The sequence below is a fragment of the Loxodonta africana genome, chromosome 1 (genome assembly GCF_030014295.1).
Source record: "Loxodonta africana isolate mLoxAfr1 chromosome 1, mLoxAfr1.hap2, whole genome shotgun sequence".
Taxonomy (NCBI): Eukaryota; Metazoa; Chordata; class Mammalia; order Proboscidea; family Elephantidae; genus Loxodonta; species Loxodonta africana.
In genome coordinates, this window is record NC_087342.1 from 35,233,634 (window position 1) to 35,253,033 (window position 19,400).

The window sequence follows — 19,400 nt, forward strand, 5'->3', positions numbered from 1 at the left end:
CTCCTTTTTGTTAGACCATGTGAAACTGGTGTTCTTACTAGGCCCCCTCCACTCACCTGAGAGTTATAAAATCCAAAGATAAATGATATGGAGGAATTACTTTTAGTATTTTTACTAAATTTGATATTTTTAGGGGTACATTTAAGTACGTTAAACCATGTGGGAAGAATCTTAAACTGCTTTGCACAGTAGCTTATCTACTAACCAGAGAAGCTAGAATGGAGCCACCAATCCAGGAACTAAACCTCCGTTCCACTGTTGTATTATTTGCAATCAGTTTCAACCGCATGCTCTAAGGTAGAGAAGGAAGAAAAAGCGTTATTAGTACAAGCAAATAAAATAGGTGACTCAATTTAGGAAATTCAGTTTTGGTGAAAACTAGGCTAATAGGAGGCATAGGTTAGAACTCTAAATAGAAAAAAATTTTAAAGTAATTACAGAGCTTGTAATGTGAAATATGTGATAAGAAAATATATAAATTTTATAAAACTGCATACTAAAAAGTATGGCACTCACGGTTTATATTCTATAATAGCAAACATGTACACAGTGCATGTCCATAATACTAAGTCAGATACTGTGCTAAGTGTTTTATACATTATTTCACCTCAACCCTTAGAAACATAATTACCATCCCCACCTGCTCCTTTCCGGTAGTTCTAGGCCTTGATGCTATCCTAATCCCTCCTCTCTGGAGCTACCTTCTCCCCCTTCCCCATCCCCCACCTTTCCAAATCAAAACTCAGTCTAGACATCAGATCTCAGGTAAGTTTTTATTCATGCTGCTTTCCCTCCAAATTAACGTGTTTGTTTTAGACTCACACTCTTGATAAACAATATGACTCGGTACTATCCTGTCTCACTTCTTGTCAAGAGGGCAGTCTGCATGTTGTTGACACTTTACAATTTCTATATATAATCACATGGCTTGAGTCTCTTTCAGTGAACTAAATGGAGGGGGGTTCGGAATATGGAGGGGGTGCCAGGGGCAAGAGGGGTGAATATGGGTTTTTATAGGTGAGATACCTATTACAACAGAATTTTCTTTCACCCGTTATTTCATTGTTTTTTAATTGCCCCCTAAGGGACAAGGACAGCATCTAACTGGTCCTGACCAGTACCTTGGACAGCCTGTGTCTGCATTCATTATTCAGAGCCTACCAGGGAAATCTAAGATTAGTGTTGTGATTCAGGTTATGTCCTACATCAGATTATAGCTCCAAAATGTGGTAAACATAAGGCAGATGTCAATCTTGTCCCTATAGCAATATTTAAAATACTACTTTTAATTGTTATAAAAGTTAGCTACTAAATGTGACATAGATAAAACACTCCTCTATATGGGAAGCCAAGAGACTATTAAAATACACAAATTCTATAGATACTGTTAGGGCCTATGTAGCCCCTAAGTTTTGTTTTAACTTAGTATTTAAGGCAGAACACCTTACAAATAACCACCTGATCTATTCATTTTATTTGAGTAATACTATACCAAGCACACAGAAAGTAACAATCTACTGAAAAATTAACCCGTATCTGTAAAATTACACCATCAGTAAGGATAACATATGACTGAAGACTACTGAATAACAAACAGAACTTACTGGGGGAGTTTTTTGAGAGAGTTCTCTATTCAACCTGTCAGTAAAACTCTGTATTAGCGTGTTTCCTCCTGCCACTATCACACTGCCATAGAGACCCTAGGATAAAAAGCAAGACAAATTAGATCCAAATGTTTCCAACAGTTTTAAATACAACTAAAAATAAACCAAGATCCTTCGCAACAATTTTCCCCCTTCTTTTGGAAAAGTTTTACTTCTATATGGATGGAGTTGTTCTCAATCCTGACTGCATATTAACACTCATCTGGGGAACTTCTGGGGCTCTGGCAGCACAGTGGTGAAGAGCTCGGCTGCTAACCAGGTGGTCGGCAGTTCAAATCCACCAGCTGGTCCTTGGAAACCCTATGGGGCAGTTCTACTCTGTCTTGTAGGATCACTGTGAGTCAGAATCAACTCGACAGCAACGGATTTCGTTTTGGTTTTTGGGGAGCTTTTAAAACGCTAATGTCTGGGTCTAATTACATAAAAATCTCTGGAGTGGGTGGGGTCTGAGAAAGTTTGTCTGTTTAAAGCTGTCCATATGATTCTAATGTGCACTAAGGTTTAAGAACCACTAACTTCATTATCCTAAAATCTAATCAATTCGTTGGCAGATGGCTGCCAATATTTAGTTAGAAGTACATTTTATAATGACTTCATCTTCAAGTGTTCATTTGGAAGTTATATTTTAAATTAGACAGTGAAATTATTTTATCATTATGATGGATAATGACATAACATCTACTCTGAAAGTATTCTGGCCAAAATGACGACTACCTTGCTCTTCTGCATCAGAACCACATGGGGAGCTTTTCAAAACATATATGCTGTGGCCTCCCCAAATAAAAAATCAATTCCTATTTGTAAGGATATGGGGGGGAGCGGAAGATGGTAGGTGGGTGGGAGGGGATGCCGGGGGCAAGAGGGGTGAATATGGGTTTTTAGTTTGTATGTACGCATCAGAAATGTTAAATGTCAGTCTGCTTTTTTGGTAGCTAAGTTCATATTATTTTAAAAACTTACTCCACATGTCTGAATCATCTAACTTTTAAAAGAGAAAAAATGGAATGTAAAAGCGTCTCCTTTGCAACCAACGTTAGTTAAAAGGAGAAATCTCACTAATAACAGAAAAGTTATCACTCCCTTACAGTAAATATACTTTAGTTCAATTACCTACAACTAAAAGTGGCTTTGGGTTTACCCTAAAAAATACCATTATTCTCCCAGAAGCAGTACATGCCTACTAGGAACTGGCTGAAATAAAGAATGCTGTTGGTAGCCTTTTTTTCAATACATGATTTTTTCCACACCCTTAGCTATTAGCACCATCCTGTAAGCAAACAAATTAATTCAAATTAAAGAAAAAACAAGGCAGTATGTGGGCTACAAGCTGAATCCAAAGTTTAAATAATCTAATAATGAGTAATGTATGGAGTTTATTTAAAACTTGACAAAGCACAAGAAATAGGAAGGTAAGATCACAAACTCCATGTAAAAGTGAAAAAAAAAAAATGATTCTCCATACAAGAATCACCAATATGTACTTTGGTTTGTCACATTTTAGGAAGCCTCTTGAGCAGCACCGTCCAGTAGAATTTTCTGTGACGACGAAAATGTTCTGTCTGCGCTATCCACTACAGTAGCCACTAGCCACATTTATAACATGGCTAGTGGAACTGAAGAAATCAATTTTTAAATTTTGTTATTTAAATAGCCACACGTGACTGGTGGCTACCACACTGAACAGCACAAGTTTAGAGTTCTGCCTTTTTCCTTGTCTGGGACTTGTTAAAAAATTTTTATTGTGTTTTTGGTGGAAGTATACACAGCAAGACAGGTTCCCATTCAACAATTTCTACACACACTGTTCAGTGACATTAGTTATACTCTTCACACTGTGTCAACTTTCTCATTATTTCCTTTCCAGTTGTTCCAGTTCCATTAACTCAATCTCACTGCCCCCAACATTCCCACATCCACTCTTTACAGTAACTGTTGACTGTTTGGTCTCATATGATTTTTTTTAAAAGAGTGCAGTAATCAAGGGTGACATTCTTTACTTTTTGAGCTAACCTGCTACTTATTTAGGTGACTTCAGGGGATAGTTTCCATTCAAGGTTTGAAGAACATCTAAGGGCAATAGTCTCAGGAATTACTCCAGTCTCAATGGGTCCAGCAAGTCTGGATTTTTTTTGATAATTTGAAGTTCTGTTCCACATTTTTCTGCCTTTCTATCAGAATCCATTTATTCTGACCCTGATCATAACATTCAGTAGTCGTAGCCGGGCACCATCTAGTTCTGGTCTCTAAGGTAGAGGAGGCTGTGGTTCATGGAGATCGTCAGTCCTGTAGATAGGTTCCTTCTCTGATCCTTGAGTTTCCTTCTTTATCTTTAGCTCCAGATGAAGAAGGACCAATAGTTGTACCTTAGATGACTGCTTGCTAGTTTTTAAGGCACCAGACAGATACTACTTACCAAACCAGGATGTAGAACATAAACTTTGTGAACTATATTATGCCAGTCAACCAAGCTGTCCCATAAGACTATGACCCTAAGTCTTCAAACCAAGAAAACTAATTCTGTGAGGTGGTTAGTTATGTCTATGAAATATGAGTATCTGTAACCCCTACACACACACACACACACACACACACACACACACACACACGTGCAAGCGCACGTGTGTATACAAAATTTTTAGGGGGTGGTAGTGGTGGTTACAAGATTATATATAACATAGTATTTACCACTACGTTGTTGTTCTCGTGTAACTACTTAGTGGCATCAGTTAGTCAAGCTGTACACACTTCACCTACATTCAGGACTACCTTTCCCATCACCATTAACAAAAAGTGACTACTCTCTAGAGAATGATCCAACTCTTCCTTCCCTCCCCACCCCTGGTAATCACCAAAGAACACTGGTCTCTGTACATATATTCTTGTCATTTCATAAAACTGGTATCATACGTTTGTCCCTTTGTGATTGACTTATTTCACCCAGCATAATGTCCTCCAAGTTCATCCATGCTGAAAGATGTTTCAGGAACTCATTTTTATTGCATCTAGTATTTTATGGCCGTCTAGTACTTTATTTTTTTTTTTTTTAGTACTTTATCTTCTTACATATTCTATTATAAAATGGGCCTCAAACCCAATGGCCAAAGCTGTCAACATAACAGAGACTGGCACTTACTGGTCTGATATCAATATCACACATTCCAACACTTGTGGTGACAACATGACTGACTCCCAGCATTGTATTTCCTGATAACCCCTACAACAAAATAAAACAAGCAGTGACATGTAAGAACATCACACAATAAAGCATATCCAAAAATATGTGGTCAGTCTCACTTGGGTTTATAATTACATAAGATCTTTACATATACAGGAAAAGCCAGGCTAATTAAGAACTAAGCTTTCATACCTTTACATTAGAAGGATCAAATAGTCCTTCAGGAATCTTGAGCCTTTCTGCACCAAAATCACAGTTGTAGCCATTGGGGAATTCATAATGAACTGTTGGCATCTGTGCAGCTACTCTGAAAACACATTAAATATGAAATAAAGACAAAAAGACTCATCTTCAAAATTATAAATTACTAAGAAATCATCAACTTGGAAGAAATCAGAGTGAATATTTTAAAACATTACTCAATATCTCAGCATAGCTTTATACCTTTAAGCCAGTTAAGCACATACAATTTTGTTTTCTTTTAGCGAATTTCTGTCCCCTTCTAAAACTGCAAATAGATCTTTTAACATAAATGAAAAAAAAAGCTCATTTATCAAGTATATAGTTTTTCTGAAGGTTTTAATGTGCTATTAAATATTAAAGCCTCTTAGACAAAATAGGAAAACATACTGTTCATCATAGGTTGAATCTGATACTTGAAGTACTGAAGCTTGAAAATCCTGGATAACACACTAGATTTAAAAAAAAAAAAGTTACTGAGATTTTTCTTTGCAATATATACTTTTGTAAAACTATATTTACAATACTTTTCTGAATGAAACTGGACTAAGTTTCTGGATGGGTAAGTCATTTCCAGGGTACAAATCTACCCAGCAAGGACTCAGTGCTTTTTAGTATATACAAACTCAATTCTGAATATTCATGTTAGATGCTAAATTATTTAACACGTAAATTATAAGACCTACGGAAAATAACAAGAGATAACTGGGAACCCTCGTACCACAGTCCTGCATAATAAGACCAGTTTCAGAACACTATTTTTTCCGAAGCTTAGACTTAGAAGCCGGATTTCATTACCTGAATATACACTCATGTCATATCATACTATAACTTTCATTTACTTTTAATTTTGCTGAAATACACATTTAACTCACGAAAAATCTCATCTAAAACCTGGGCAAAATTAGTCATCATCCTCACAACTCTGTCTTGTACAAATAATGCCTACGAAAATTTTTCTCTCTTTAGGTGCAAAAAAAACGTCAAATAAGATATATCCCTGCCATAGTAAGTTATGGCTTTCATATCCTTTTACTGTTAGAACATATACCTGGTGTGAGAGGTTGTTTTACTAACCTCTTCCCAGTAGTAAATCATATGTTCACAGATGGATTTCAATAGAGAGACTCTCTTCTTGCTAGGAATATGTATTTTTTTTTTTAATTTTTATTGTGCTTTAAGTGAAAGTTCACAAATCAAGCCAATCTCTCATACAAAAATTTATATACACCTTGCTATATACTCCGAAGGCAACAGCTCGCTCCTTCCCTCCACTCTCTGTGTCCATTCTGCCAGCTTCTGACCCCCTCTGCACTCTCATCTCCCCTCCAGACAGGAGCTGCCCACATAGTCTCATGTGTCTACTTGATCCAAGAACCTCATTCTCCACTAGTATCATTTTCTATCCCATTGTCCAGTCCAATCCCTGTCTGAAGAGCTGGCTTTGGGAATGGTTCCAGGCTTGGGCTAACAGAAGGTCTAGGGACCATGGCCTCTGAGGTCCTTCTAGTCTCGGTCAGACCAGACTTAAGTCTGGCCTTTTTATGAGAATTTAAGGTCTGTATCCCACTGCTCTCCTGCTCCCTCAGGGGTTCTCTGTTGTGTTCCCTGTCAGGGCAGTCATCAGTTGTAGCCTGGCACCATCTAGTTCTTCTGGTCTCAGGCTGATGTAGTCTCTTGGGCTCATAATTACCTTGTGTCTTCGGTGTTCTTCATTTTCCTTTGCTCCAGGTGGGTTGAGACCAATTGATGCATCTTAGATGGCCGCTTACTAGCGTTTAAGACCCCACAGAACATGCTTTTTATACGGCTGACTGATGTCAGGAAAGAAAACACACGTGAGCCATAATAGTAGGTCTCGGTAGAGAGTTCATAGCCAAAAAATGTAAATGTTATTATTGCTGTTAGGTGCTGTCGAGTAGGTTCCAACTCATAATGACACCATGAACAACAGAACAAAACATTGCCCGGTCCTACGCCATCTTTGCAATCATTGCTATGTTTGAGCTCACTGTTGCAGCCACTGTGTCAATTCAAGGTCTCCCTCTTTTTCATTCGCCCTCCTGAGAACACGTCCAAAGTATGTAAGACTCGGTCTCGCCACCCTTGCTTCCAAGGAGTATTCTGGCTGTACTTCTTCCACGACAGATTTGTTCGTTCTTCTGGCAGTCTGTGGTATATTCAATATTCTTCACCAACAATTCAAATGCATCAATTCTTTCGTCTTCTTTATTCACTGCCCAGCTTTTGCATGCATATGAGGCAAATGCAAATACCATGGATCAGGCACACCTTAGTCCTCAAAGTGACTCAAATGTTATTACAGACTAGCATAATGCTTGTTTCTACCTCAAAACCAAAATTCCTCCCAGGTTCCACCGTAGTGATCCAACATGTTGTTTGTAAAGGTATTCAGCAAGTATGAAAAGCATCCCAAGTAAGCTATTTTTAAAAATTTATTTGTAAAACATTATTGAAAATATAAAGTGCCCAGATTCTATTCAAGGACTTACAGCCTTTAACATTCTCTTGAAGAGAGTAAGGGTTACTTACATTACACATGTAATTGTGCCAAGACCTTGTAACCTGTGGCAACTTCTCTTTTCTTTTCCAGTTTGCTGGAGACCCTTCACGGACAGCTTCCTGAGGTTACAACAGCATGTGCTAGGTTAATAAAGTTAAAATCATGGGGTGGGGAGTTGGAGATAAATTTCCAAAAAAGATTGAACCATTACTTACTTTTGATGCAATCATATAGGGAGGGATCAATTCTATATTCATTTCTTGGAAGAGTTCTCTGCATTGCATAGTAATAAAGTCTCCAGCAAGAGGGGATTTCACAATGCCTATGAGACAGATTAAACTGGTAGGAGAGCATTACGCCCAAACTCCTCAGGATAAATTACCTGTGTGTTTATAGATGAGTAGTTTTTTTCAAGGACAATCAACTAAGCTATCCCTTAAAGCATGAGTAAGGCCATACTTCTCAGCATAAATCAGTTTTAGATATACGTTATAAACTAAATTATTTAAAAATACTCAAAGACCTTATTTGGCAACTGCTGTGCTTCGATAGTCTAATTCAATGTTTTATTTCATTATCTCTGTCCTCATGACATCTAAAATCATCTCAGTGTGCCCTGGTTAAATACATTTACCTTGCTGAAGGACATAGCCATCGTGAACTGGAATTGCCGTGGTATGAGTGGCTCCACTGTCCAAAATCAGCCCAGTAGAACGACCATTAGCAAATCTAGTTTAAAAGTATTAAGGAAAGCAAAGTATCGAGACTCCTAAAATAATTTTTATTGTAAAGAACAGACTCCTACCATAATAAGCCATTTTTAAAAAATTAGGTATCACTTCTTTTTTTTAATTTATTGTCCTTTAAATGAAAGTTTACAAATCAAGTCAGTCTCCCACACAAAAACTTATACACACCTTGCTATGTACTCCTAGTTGCTCTCCCTAATGAGACAGCGCACTCCTCCTCTCCACCCTGGATTCCCTATGTCTATTCAACCAGCTCCTGTCCCCCTCCGCCTTCTCATCTCGCCTCCAGACAGGAGCTGCCCACCTAGTCTCATGTGTCTACTTGATCCAAGAAGCTCACTCCTCACCAGTATCATTTACTGTCTTATAGTCTAGTCCATTCCCTGTTTGAAGAGTTGGCTTTGGGAATGGTTCCAGTCTGGGGCTAACAGAGGGTCTGGGGACCATGACCTCCAGGGTCCTTCTAGTCTCAGTCAGACCATTAAGTTTGGTGTTTTTATGAGAATTTGAGGTCTGCATCCCACTGATCACCTGCTCCATCAGTGATTCTCTGCTGTCTTCCCTGTCAGGGCAGTCATCGGTTGTAGCCAAGCACCATCTAGTTCTTCTGGCCTCAGGCTGATGGAGTCTCTGGTTTATGTGGTCCTTTCTGTCTCTTTATTTACCTTGTGTCTTTGCTGTTCATTTTCCTCTACTCCAGCTGGGTTGAGACCAATTAATGCATCTTAGATGGCCGCTTGCTAGCATTTAAGACCCCAGACGCCCAAAGTGGGATGCAGAGCGTTTTCTTAATACATCTTGTTATGCCAATTGACCTAGATGTCCCCTGAAACCATGGTTGACAGACCCGTCCCTGCTACTCTGGCCTTCTAAGCATTTGATTATATTCAGGAAACTTAATAGCTTTTGGTTTAGTCCAGTTATGTAATAAGCCATTAAAAAAAAATGTGCATTATAGTTTAAAGTGTGTTAAAGTAAATCTAGGAATGACAATTAGTATGAAATAACAATTCTGGTTTAAAAACAAATCACATGAGAAAAGACTGCTGGCATGATGTTGTGAGGAGCTTAGGGAAACCGCTCTCTCAGACAGACATCTATTAAGCTGGTCAAAATTAGCATGGACAATGCTGAGCGAAATTAAGAGGCAAAAGGACAAATACTGTATATGACCACTATTATAAGATCTTGAGAAATAGTATAAACTAAGAAGAACACATACTTTTGTGGTTATGAGCGGGGGGGGAGAGGGTTTTTTACTGATTAGTTAGTAGATAAGAACTACTTTAGGTGAAGGGAAGGACAATACTCAATACATGGAAGGCCAGCTCAACTGGACTGGACCAAAAGCAAAGAAGTTTCCGGGATAAACTGAAGGCTTCAAAGGTCAGTGGAGCAAGGGCAGGGGTTTGGGGACCATGGTTTAAGGGGACTTCTAAGTCAATTGGCAAAATCATTCTATTATGAAAACATTCTGCATCCCACTTTGAAATGTGGCATCTGGGGTCTTAAATGCTAACAAGCGGCCATCTAAGATGCATCAATTGGTCTCAACCCACCTGGAGCAAAGGAGAATGAAGAACACCAAGGTCACACGATAACTACGAGCCCAAGAGACAGAAAGGGCCACATCAACCAGAGACTTACACCATCCCGAGACCAGAAGAACTAGTTGGTGCCCAGCCACAACCAATGACTGCCCTGACAGGGAGCACAACAGAGAGTCCCTGAGGGAGCAGGAGATCAGTGGGATGCAGACCCCAAATTCTCACAAAAAGACCATATTTAATGGTCTGACTGAGACTAGAGCAATCCCAGAGGTCATGGTCCCCAAACCTTCTGTTGGCACAGGACAGGAACCATTCCCGAAGACAACTCATCAGACATGGAAGGGACTGGACAGTGGGTAGGAGAGAGATGCTGATGAAGAGTGAGCTACTTGTATCAGGTGGACACTTGAGACTGTGTTGGCATCTCCTGTCTGGAGGGGGGATGGGAGGATAGAGAGAGTTGGAAGCTGGCAAAATTGTCACGAAAGGAGAGACTGGAAGGGCTGACTCATTAGGGGGAGTGCAAGTAGGAGTACGGAGTAAGGCGTATATAAACTTATATGTGACAGTTTGACTTGATTTGTAAACGTTCACTTGAAGCTCAATAAAAGTTAATTTAAAAAAATAGTGAATTTATTTGTTGAAACAAGCAAATTATTTCATGGTTAATTTAATTTGCAATAAAACCTTTTACCCAGTGTAAAAAAAAAAATTAGCATGGACAATCATTCAAAGTCTCTGGAGGTTGAGCAAAGCACTTACAACAAATTGAGTAGCATTTATTTAATAGAATCTATGGAAACTCAGTAAGAACAGTAAGAGGCCATTGCATCTGAGCTCAGAAGTACAACTATTCTCCCACAGCTCTCCATTACAGAAGAGCCATTTCAGAACCATTTGTCAACAGAGTGGTAGTTCCCATCTCTCCCAACTCAGTGGAGTAAAAGAGCTATTGCAGGTGGATTCAGCAGTGAACATGCAGAGATCCTATTTTCCACAGCTCTGCAGCAGAGAGCTTATATCGCATGGGTGGTGACGGCCAGGCAGAAGCACCCATTTCCCCACTCCAACTGAACTCCCACTACATAGGGGGGATCCAGGCAGAGTGGCTGGTGAAGGCTGTAGCACCCATCCCCACCCACCCACCCTGCACTGATCTGCATTTCAGGAGCGCTGCCCCAGGGGGCCCCAGATTCAGCAGAAAGCGGACACTGGCAGATCTCATCTTCCCTGGCTCTGGGCTGTGGAAATCCACACTGGACAGCGGCAACAGCACAACTTCTGTCCCCACCCCCACACACAGGTCAAGGGAGAATCCAGGACAGCAAAGGAGACCATCAGGAAAGTGCTGGTATCACAGAATGGGAGAAAATGATTGCAAATCATGTATCTGATCAGGGTCCAGTATCCAGATATATAAAGAACTCTCACAATTCAACAATAAAAAGATAAATAATCCAATTACAAAATGGACAAAAAATTTGAATAGACATTTCTCCAAAGATTCTCAACATCTTTAGTCATTAGGGAACTGCAAATCAAACTACAGTGAGATAGTACTTGACACCTGCTAGGATGGCTATTGTCAGAGAGACGATAAATGGGTTGGTGAGAATACGGAGAAACTGGAACCCTCCTACATTGCTAGTGGGGACGTAAAATGGGGCAGCACTCTGGAAAAGTTTGGCAGTTCCTTGGAAAGTTAAATAGAGTTACCATACCCACTGCTGTCGAGTCGATTTCGACCCGCAATTCCACTCCTAGGTACATATCCAGCAGGAATGAAAACATACATTCACACAAAAACTTATATGTGAATGTTCATAACAGCATTATTCATAGTAACCAAAAATGAAACCAATCCAAATGTACACAGATAAATAAAATGTGGTATTATCCATACAACAGGATATTATGTGGCAATAAAAAGAAATGAAGCACTGACATATAGATGACCGCTGAAAATACTGTTCTAAGTGAAAGAAGCCAAGTCACGAAGGCCATGTATTATTCCATTTATATAAAATGTCCAGAAGAGGCAAATCAAGAGAGACAGAAGACAGATTATGGTTGCCTAAAATGGGACTGAAGGAAGGGGGATGGATGTTTTGGAGACAAGAGGGTGATAAACAATGTTCTAAAATTAGATTGTGGTAATGGCTGCATAATTCGGAGAATATACTAAAAACCACTGACCTGTACACTTTAAATGGGTGAACTATATGGTATATGAATTATATTCAATACAGCTGTTTTTAAAATGACAGAAATGTAAGATGGTGAAATAAATCAGTAGACATAAAGATGCTTCCACTGAACCACAATATAACCCCAGCAGATCTATACAACCACTACAGTTCTGAGTCACTGATTAGAAAGATACTATTCTGAAGGCAGGGTTTTAGAAATAATTTATAGTTTTTAGAAAGTCATTTCACAGATTCATACTCCTAACAACACTACTAAATTTCACATTCATGTTGTTTCCTACAGTTTGCAAAGGTTTCTCCTCCAAATAACCACACGAGAGAGACAGGTAAAGTTATTCTATTTTACAGAAGGAGAAACTGACGTTTAGTGGTAGTACAATTCACTCGTTCGACAAACACATACTGAGCAATTCCTATGTGTCTACTGCTCAGTCTGGTGCTTAGTAACTTATCTGTTGCTACAAGGAAGGCAGGCAGGCATGCACTAGCATTTCTTCAGCACAGAAGACAGGTAACGTGAGTGGGAACTGTCTCTGCCCTGAAGGATGCAGAGACCAGTATAGCTGTCAACAGAAAAGCTCACAATGTCCTCAGGGACATAAAGGAGAGACCACCTAACCTACATCTGAGAAATCCAAGTTCACTGAAAACCTGTGAGAGCCACAACTAGACAGGACTGCCTTGTTTTTCCAGATCTTCCAAGTTTTCTACCTTTGAGAGGGTGTAGTCTTACCATTTTTCTAGGCTCGTTTTAGTGGAAAAAAATTGAGTTTTCCTCCTCCGACAGGATTCTGCCTTACATAGGTTCTGGCTTTTGCAGGTTTTACTATGTAAGCTGGGGAAGGAGCGAGGGAGGAGTAGGAGTACATGGAAAAACCAGGAGGCAAGAGAACATGGTGGAGTCAGGGAAACCGCGAGTAGTTCAGTACAACCTGAAAGCAGAACGAAGGAAAGAATGTACAAGATGATTCTGGCTTACAGCACTTTAGAAAGATTGCTAGAGTATGAAGAACAGGCAAGATAAAAAGAAGACCTGCAGTCATCTCTGCATCTACCGCAGTGGCAGTGGGACAGAGGGAAGCAAATAATCTGAGAGATACCAGGGAAGGATAGCTAGATCTTGGTGACAGACTAACTTTGAAAGGTTAGAGAAAAAGATTTCTGGTCTGGACAAATGGGTGGAAAATGATGACATCATAAATTCAGGGTACACAAGAGGAGAAAGGATAAGTTTGAAGGAAGAAAGATAAACTCAGGCTTGGATATATTGAGTCTGAAGTACTTATACGGAGAGCTAAGTCAAAGTTCTAGTAGGCAGCTGGACGAAGGCCCAAAGCTCACAAGAAAGATCTGGGATGCAGATACAGATCTGGATCTGTCAGTCTGTAAGTGGTATCTAGAGCCAAGGAAATGGATGAGCTAAACCAGGAGGGAGTGTGTCAAGAGAGGCAAACGGTTAAGGGCAGAAACCCAAGGAATGGGTAGGAATGATTGGAGGAAAGAGTCGAGAATAAATGACCAGAAAGGTAAGTTAGTTAGCTACTCTTCTTATTACCGGTACTTAACCAACCCCTGGTCAACTACAGATACAAATTTTATCTGTATCAGTACAAAGTGATACAGTAACACAGGCTAAAAGTATCAAAAGGGATGGGTTAGAACTTCCAGAAATACAAGTACACTATTGCGGTTGTGTGAACACCACCACTATACACACATATATAAAATTATAAAATGTTATTTGTATAAATAGCAATTATAAAATCTGGACAAATTATAAAAACTGTGTTCAAATGCAGTGTCCAAAAACAGTCAGAATCCAAAGAATTTACTCTGGAGAAACTGCCACTGCAAAGGTAGGAACTGTTAAGTATTCAGTTTTCTTACCTACAAGTGTTCTCCAGCCCCCAGAGCTGGTGCTCCTTCACCTCCTGAGTTAACAAAAGAGTTCAAAGTTGGATGTAAGGTGGAAACCCTGGAAGAAAAACAATCACTAAAAGGCAAAACCAAACCAGGTGCTATCAAGTTGGTCGTGTCAGAGTAGAACTGTGCTCCATAAGGTTTTCAGTGGCTGACTTTTTGGAAGGAGGTCACCAGGCCTTTCTTCTGAGGCACCTCTGTGTAGACTCGAACCACCAACCTTTCAGTTAGCACTGAGCACATTAACTGTCTGCACCACCCAGGGATTCCAAGAGAACCACAGAAGGGGCGAAACCCAAAATCTGAGTATAAAATCTACTCAAATCCCTGGCTGACCACTAAACTATGCAAGTGTAGAACCTTCAGGGGATCAACAAGAAAGCAGAGAAGAGAGAAGACAGAGCTGTACCAGGTAAGTTCTGTGATGCTGCTACCTTTCTAACTAGACGCATCCCCCAACAGCTTGGACAGCAGAGGGCTGAGGCCTCACTAGCTTGAGGACAGAGCCTGAGGCTGGCAGATCGGAGAATCCAGCTCTCTTCAATTAAGTCAGATAAAACAATACTGCTGCTCTTCTCACTAGTAATTGGAAAATATGGTTCTATTTTTCATAAAAATGTTATTTGTATTAACATTAATAGCCAATGTTATTTTTAAATGAGTTGACAGATAAATGTTAAAAAAATTTCTTGGTTTTATTAATACAGTAATCTTGATAGATAATAACCCATATAAACAAAGGCTCTTTAGCGTCCTTTAAAATTTTTTAAAGTATAATTTTTAACAGCGTAAAGCAGTTCTGAAGCCATGATGTTTGAAAATTCACAACTATTTTTTTCTTCAAAACGATTTTTATAATAATACTTAGATGTAATTTGCCTTTTTCACTCTCATTCTCAGATCAGTACATGGGGGCCTTTTCTGGAGGGTCCATGATGCGTGATACCTAAGAGACTGAATGCAAAAGCAGATGCAAAAATTTGACTGTCTTCTATCAGATCAGAGACTAAAGAGATCTGAACAAATATAAAACAATGCTACTCTTGTAATTTCTTGGTTTTGAATAATGTTTCATTAAGATATATTTATATTAATATACACTGAAATTAGCATTAATTTATTTAAAGCAACAATAAGTAAATATGTTTTTTAAATTTGTTTTAATTTCTAACATGGTAAATACTAACAGCCATAACTCACTTTGAGTGTAAAAGGCCCTGAAACCAGAAAGGTGATAACCTTTGGGCTAGAAGGACACAGTAAAGGGACACCAATCACCAAAATCCATAATATGGGAAATCCTAGAAGATAAACAATCTACTTCATTTAACAAATAAACTGTAAAGAGGCTAAGAAGGGAAGGAATCTACAAATTAAAGAGATCTAAGAGACAGAGCAAGGAACCCTGGTGATGCAGCAGTTAACCACTCAGCTGCTAACTGAAAAGTCAACGACGGTTCTAACCCATCAACTGCTCTGTGTAAAATGTGGCAGTCTGCTTGTGTAAAGACTACAGCCTTGGAAATTCTGTGGGGCAGGTCTACCCCATCCTAGAATTGTTATGAGTAGAAATCGACTTGATGGCAATGGGTTTAGTTTTTGGAAGAAACACAGCAAACAAATAAAATGTGTAAAACTTATTTGGGTCCTGATTCAAATATATCAAAGTGTTTTTCAAAGATGCCCAATTTTGTTCACATATTCCATATTAAGGAAGCAGCCAGAAAGACCAATGTTCAAATTCAGGACTCCATTTTCAAGTTGTAGACTTGGACTAGTTTTCTTACTTTCTGACTCAGTTTCTTGACAAGGTTATCATGAAAATTAATTGGAATCGTGCACACAACGAATATGCTAGTTGTCTCTTCCCCTACTCAAAAACCTTCTATGGTTCTCTAAAGTTAAATTTTTTAAATCTTATACACAAGGCCTCCACGATCAACTCTAAACCTATTTTTCCAACTCCTGCTGAAGTTTAACTAAATCTTCAATTATAAACCAAGTCACTGGGACAAACACATACTTTCCATCTCCACACTTTTGCTAAAGTCATCTCGAAGGACAAATGTTAGATAACAGTTATTACAGTGATTCTCAAATACATAAAAAACTTATGTGGCTATGACAACAATCCAGGGAGGTACACAGGATAGATGAGTAAAGTGAAGCTCAGGTGTTAAGTACCTGACACAGGATCACAGTTTAAAAGCAGTGCAACTTGGAGTCCATATACAGGACCTTCCCTACATCATGCAACTAAATTCTATTTTCTTTATAAAGGTTTGCCAGACTACTGTATTTCTCTCACGAACTACTACGATTGTTTTCTAAACAATTCAAATTAATCAAGTACTTCTTTGTGACTTTTCCCAATGTTACTTTAAAGACTACTTTATTTAAATCTTTGTTATTTAGAAATACAGGTAGTCCCCAACTTACGACATATTCAAGTTACAACTAACCGCACTGACGACCATACAATGTTGCAGTGCATAATTTGCTGATGTTATCATTCTCATCCCCAAAGACAAATAAAGATCAGATACTCATAATAAAAGGCAATAACAATGAAAACTATAAAAAAAAAAATGAGGTATTTGACTTATGTCAGCAACAACTTACGACGGAGTCATTGGAATGGAACCTCGTTTTAAGTCATGGACTGCCTGTACTATGTTATAAATTCTCTGAGGTCAGGGCATAGTATTTCCTTGTCTGTTCCCTAACATGCTTGCAATAAATATCTGATAATTAAATCTTAAATGAATTTACAGCCAATTTCCAATTTTCTAAGGTACTGGAGGGAAGGGAGAAAATGGCAATCTTGGAACTCATTTAAACCAGTTAAACACTGACCTTTCTCCACATTCTCTTCTAAAAAAAAAAATCCTTGTTAATAAGCAGTATTTGTATGTTACTTTCTGACTTTTCTTTCATATCTTCTGGTATATCAATTCTAATAAGAAATTCTAAAAGACAGATGGTAAAAAAATCAAGTGAGAAACAAAAAAACATAATAAACCTCTGAAAACCAAGAATTGGCTCATGTCTTCCTGCCAGGGTACCATATTTAGTAGCACCATATTTACTTCTACAGAAAAGTTCAGTGTTACTCTTTCAAGGATACGCTGTCAAAACTGCAGTTTTGCAAAGGAAGAATGCAGGGATGTTGTAGTGTTCAAACATTAATTCTGTCAGTTTCTCTCTCTTTGCTCTAGTGTTCCACTTGAGAGGAGGGAAAAAGAAATGCAAGTTACTTGTTATTTAAATACTGTTGATTTATTTGAAGGTTCATGTAACAGTATATTAACAAAGATGTAAAACATTAAAAATCAGAATAAAATACAATGATGGCAAATAACCTTTTACAATATTTTATAATATTTAATTTGAGCATAAGGAAAACTACCTGCTGCTATAAATTATAGAAATTACAATCAGAATTCTTATAAATATAATAAATATGTACTATTAAATTCTAAGAGTGAACCAGAGTATCTGGCTATCAAAATCCGAATTTGGAACTGTAAACCACCAAATTCTCCCACCTATAGCTGGTACTCATAAAAGAAAATGGAGTTTAGACACAGTAACAAAATATTGATAAATTAAATCATTATGCTAGTCTTTTGGCAAATGTATGTTACAAGAGACTTCAGTGCAGCAATTTCAAACCCTGTTTTAACATCTGACTTCTGTCTTGGAGACCTGGGTTTAAAAGTAGATACATACTGCCTTTGGATACAGAGGACAACTCATAAACTAAAACAGGAAGCAGTCCACTCAAATTCAAAAGGAAATCAAAAGTTAAACCAATCCCTAGGCAAAGAAATAATCACTAGAATTCACTAAGGCATTTTGTTGTTGTTTTAACTTTCTATTTTACTGAAAAAAGAAAAAAAATAGAAAAATTATAATATTTTAATGTAACCCCCATTTCTTAATTTTCAGAATTCAAAATATGAATTTCTATGCCTCTTTAAAGAAAATAGAAACATTCTTCAAATAGTAGAAATCTAAAGGAAAAAAATACTATTTAGAGAAACCTGGAAAAGAAAAGTCTTTGTCTCACCGGTGCTTCTGACATGAGAACAGGATGCAGGCTGGCTTCTGATTTGACATGTATTTTGTAGGTATGATCCAAAATAGCCTGGAAACTATCCCATTCTTCAACTAGAATATAAGATTAACACCTTGAAAGCAATACTTTTAAAGATAAATACAGCATCTTTTTTCTTTCTTTCATTTTTTAAAATTGTACTTTAGATGAAGGTTTACAGAGCCAATTAGTTTCTCATTAAACAATTAATACACATATTATTTTGTGACACTGGTTGCCAACCCCAAGACATGTCAACACTCTCCCCTTCTCGATCTTAGGTTCTCCGTTACCAGCTTTCGTGTCCCCTCCTGCCTTCTCATCCTCGCCCCTGAGCTGGTGTGTCCATTCAGTCTCATTTTTTTTTTTTTTTTATTTGTGCTTTAGGTGAAAGTTTATAGCTCAAGTTAGTTTCTCACACAAAAATTTATACACACATTGTTATGTGACCCTAGTTGCTCTCCCTATAATATGACAGCACATTCCTCCTTTCCACCCTTGACTTCCAGTGTCCACTCGACCAGCTCCTATCCCTTTCTGCCTTCTCATCTTTCCTCCAGACAGTAGCTTCCCATTTAGTCTCATGTAATACAGCACGTTTTGAACAACTGTATCTATGATTTAGCAGTTAATACTTCAACAAAGAAAATCTACTTATTTTACATGTCTATTTCATAACAAATAACTATATATAGCTCACCTTCTAACTGTTTATAGATCACCTTTATTTGCTAGATACAGAACGGCTTTTTCGTCCCTCCAACCTCATTAGTATCAAGACCCCCTGACCTGTCCCAAATGTAATTAATATATCTAACAGACTTGAAATAGCAAATATTCAAAATAGTTACATGATATATATCTGACTCTCAAAGCTCACAATTTGGAAAAAGAAGGCTATAAAACATTAAGATTTAAAAAAAAAAAGGAATTTTGAGACAGTAAGTCTTCAACTGGACTTTCACCTAAACATTCCACTGAAACGGCTCACATAAGTCACTAACAACCTTCTAAGATGTAAATCCTTCACATTTCTAACTTTACTTGACCTCTGACGCTACTGACCACTCAAGATTTTACAAAATTTTTCTGACACAGCCCAAAGGAGCAATGTCGTTAATCTGTATACCACAGCTCCACAGGCGTATCTGGATTTTTTTGTGTGTGTGTTTGTCAATGGACTTTGTTGACGGCTTCAACTTTTGTCTCCCCTTTTAAGTGTAAATCTCAATGTCCCAGCAGGGAATAATGAGAGTCGCTGGACTGTTC

At 38.2% G+C, this 19,400-nt stretch overlaps 1 protein-coding gene across 1 annotated transcript in view; it reads right to left on the reverse strand.

The window, feature by feature from the left end:
• ACTL6A (actin like 6A) overlaps positions 1-19,400 on the reverse strand; it is a 32,064-nt gene that overhangs the window by 2,148 nt on the left and 10,516 nt on the right. The window contains exons 4-13 of the mRNA XM_003412869.4: positions 18,105-18,205; positions 17,160-17,257; positions 8,238-8,332; positions 7,819-7,925; positions 7,633-7,722; positions 5,470-5,531; positions 5,032-5,146; positions 4,798-4,878; positions 1,605-1,700; positions 206-292 (exon numbers count right to left, since the gene is read on the reverse strand). Of these exons, the coding sequence (XP_003412917.1) occupies positions 206-292; positions 1,605-1,700; positions 4,798-4,878; positions 5,032-5,146; positions 5,470-5,531; positions 7,633-7,722; positions 7,819-7,925; positions 8,238-8,332; positions 17,160-17,257; positions 18,105-18,205 (932 nt within the window). The remainder of the gene's footprint in view (positions 1-205; positions 293-1,604; positions 1,701-4,797; positions 4,879-5,031; positions 5,147-5,469; positions 5,532-7,632; positions 7,723-7,818; positions 7,926-8,237; positions 8,333-17,159; positions 17,258-18,104; positions 18,206-19,400) is intronic.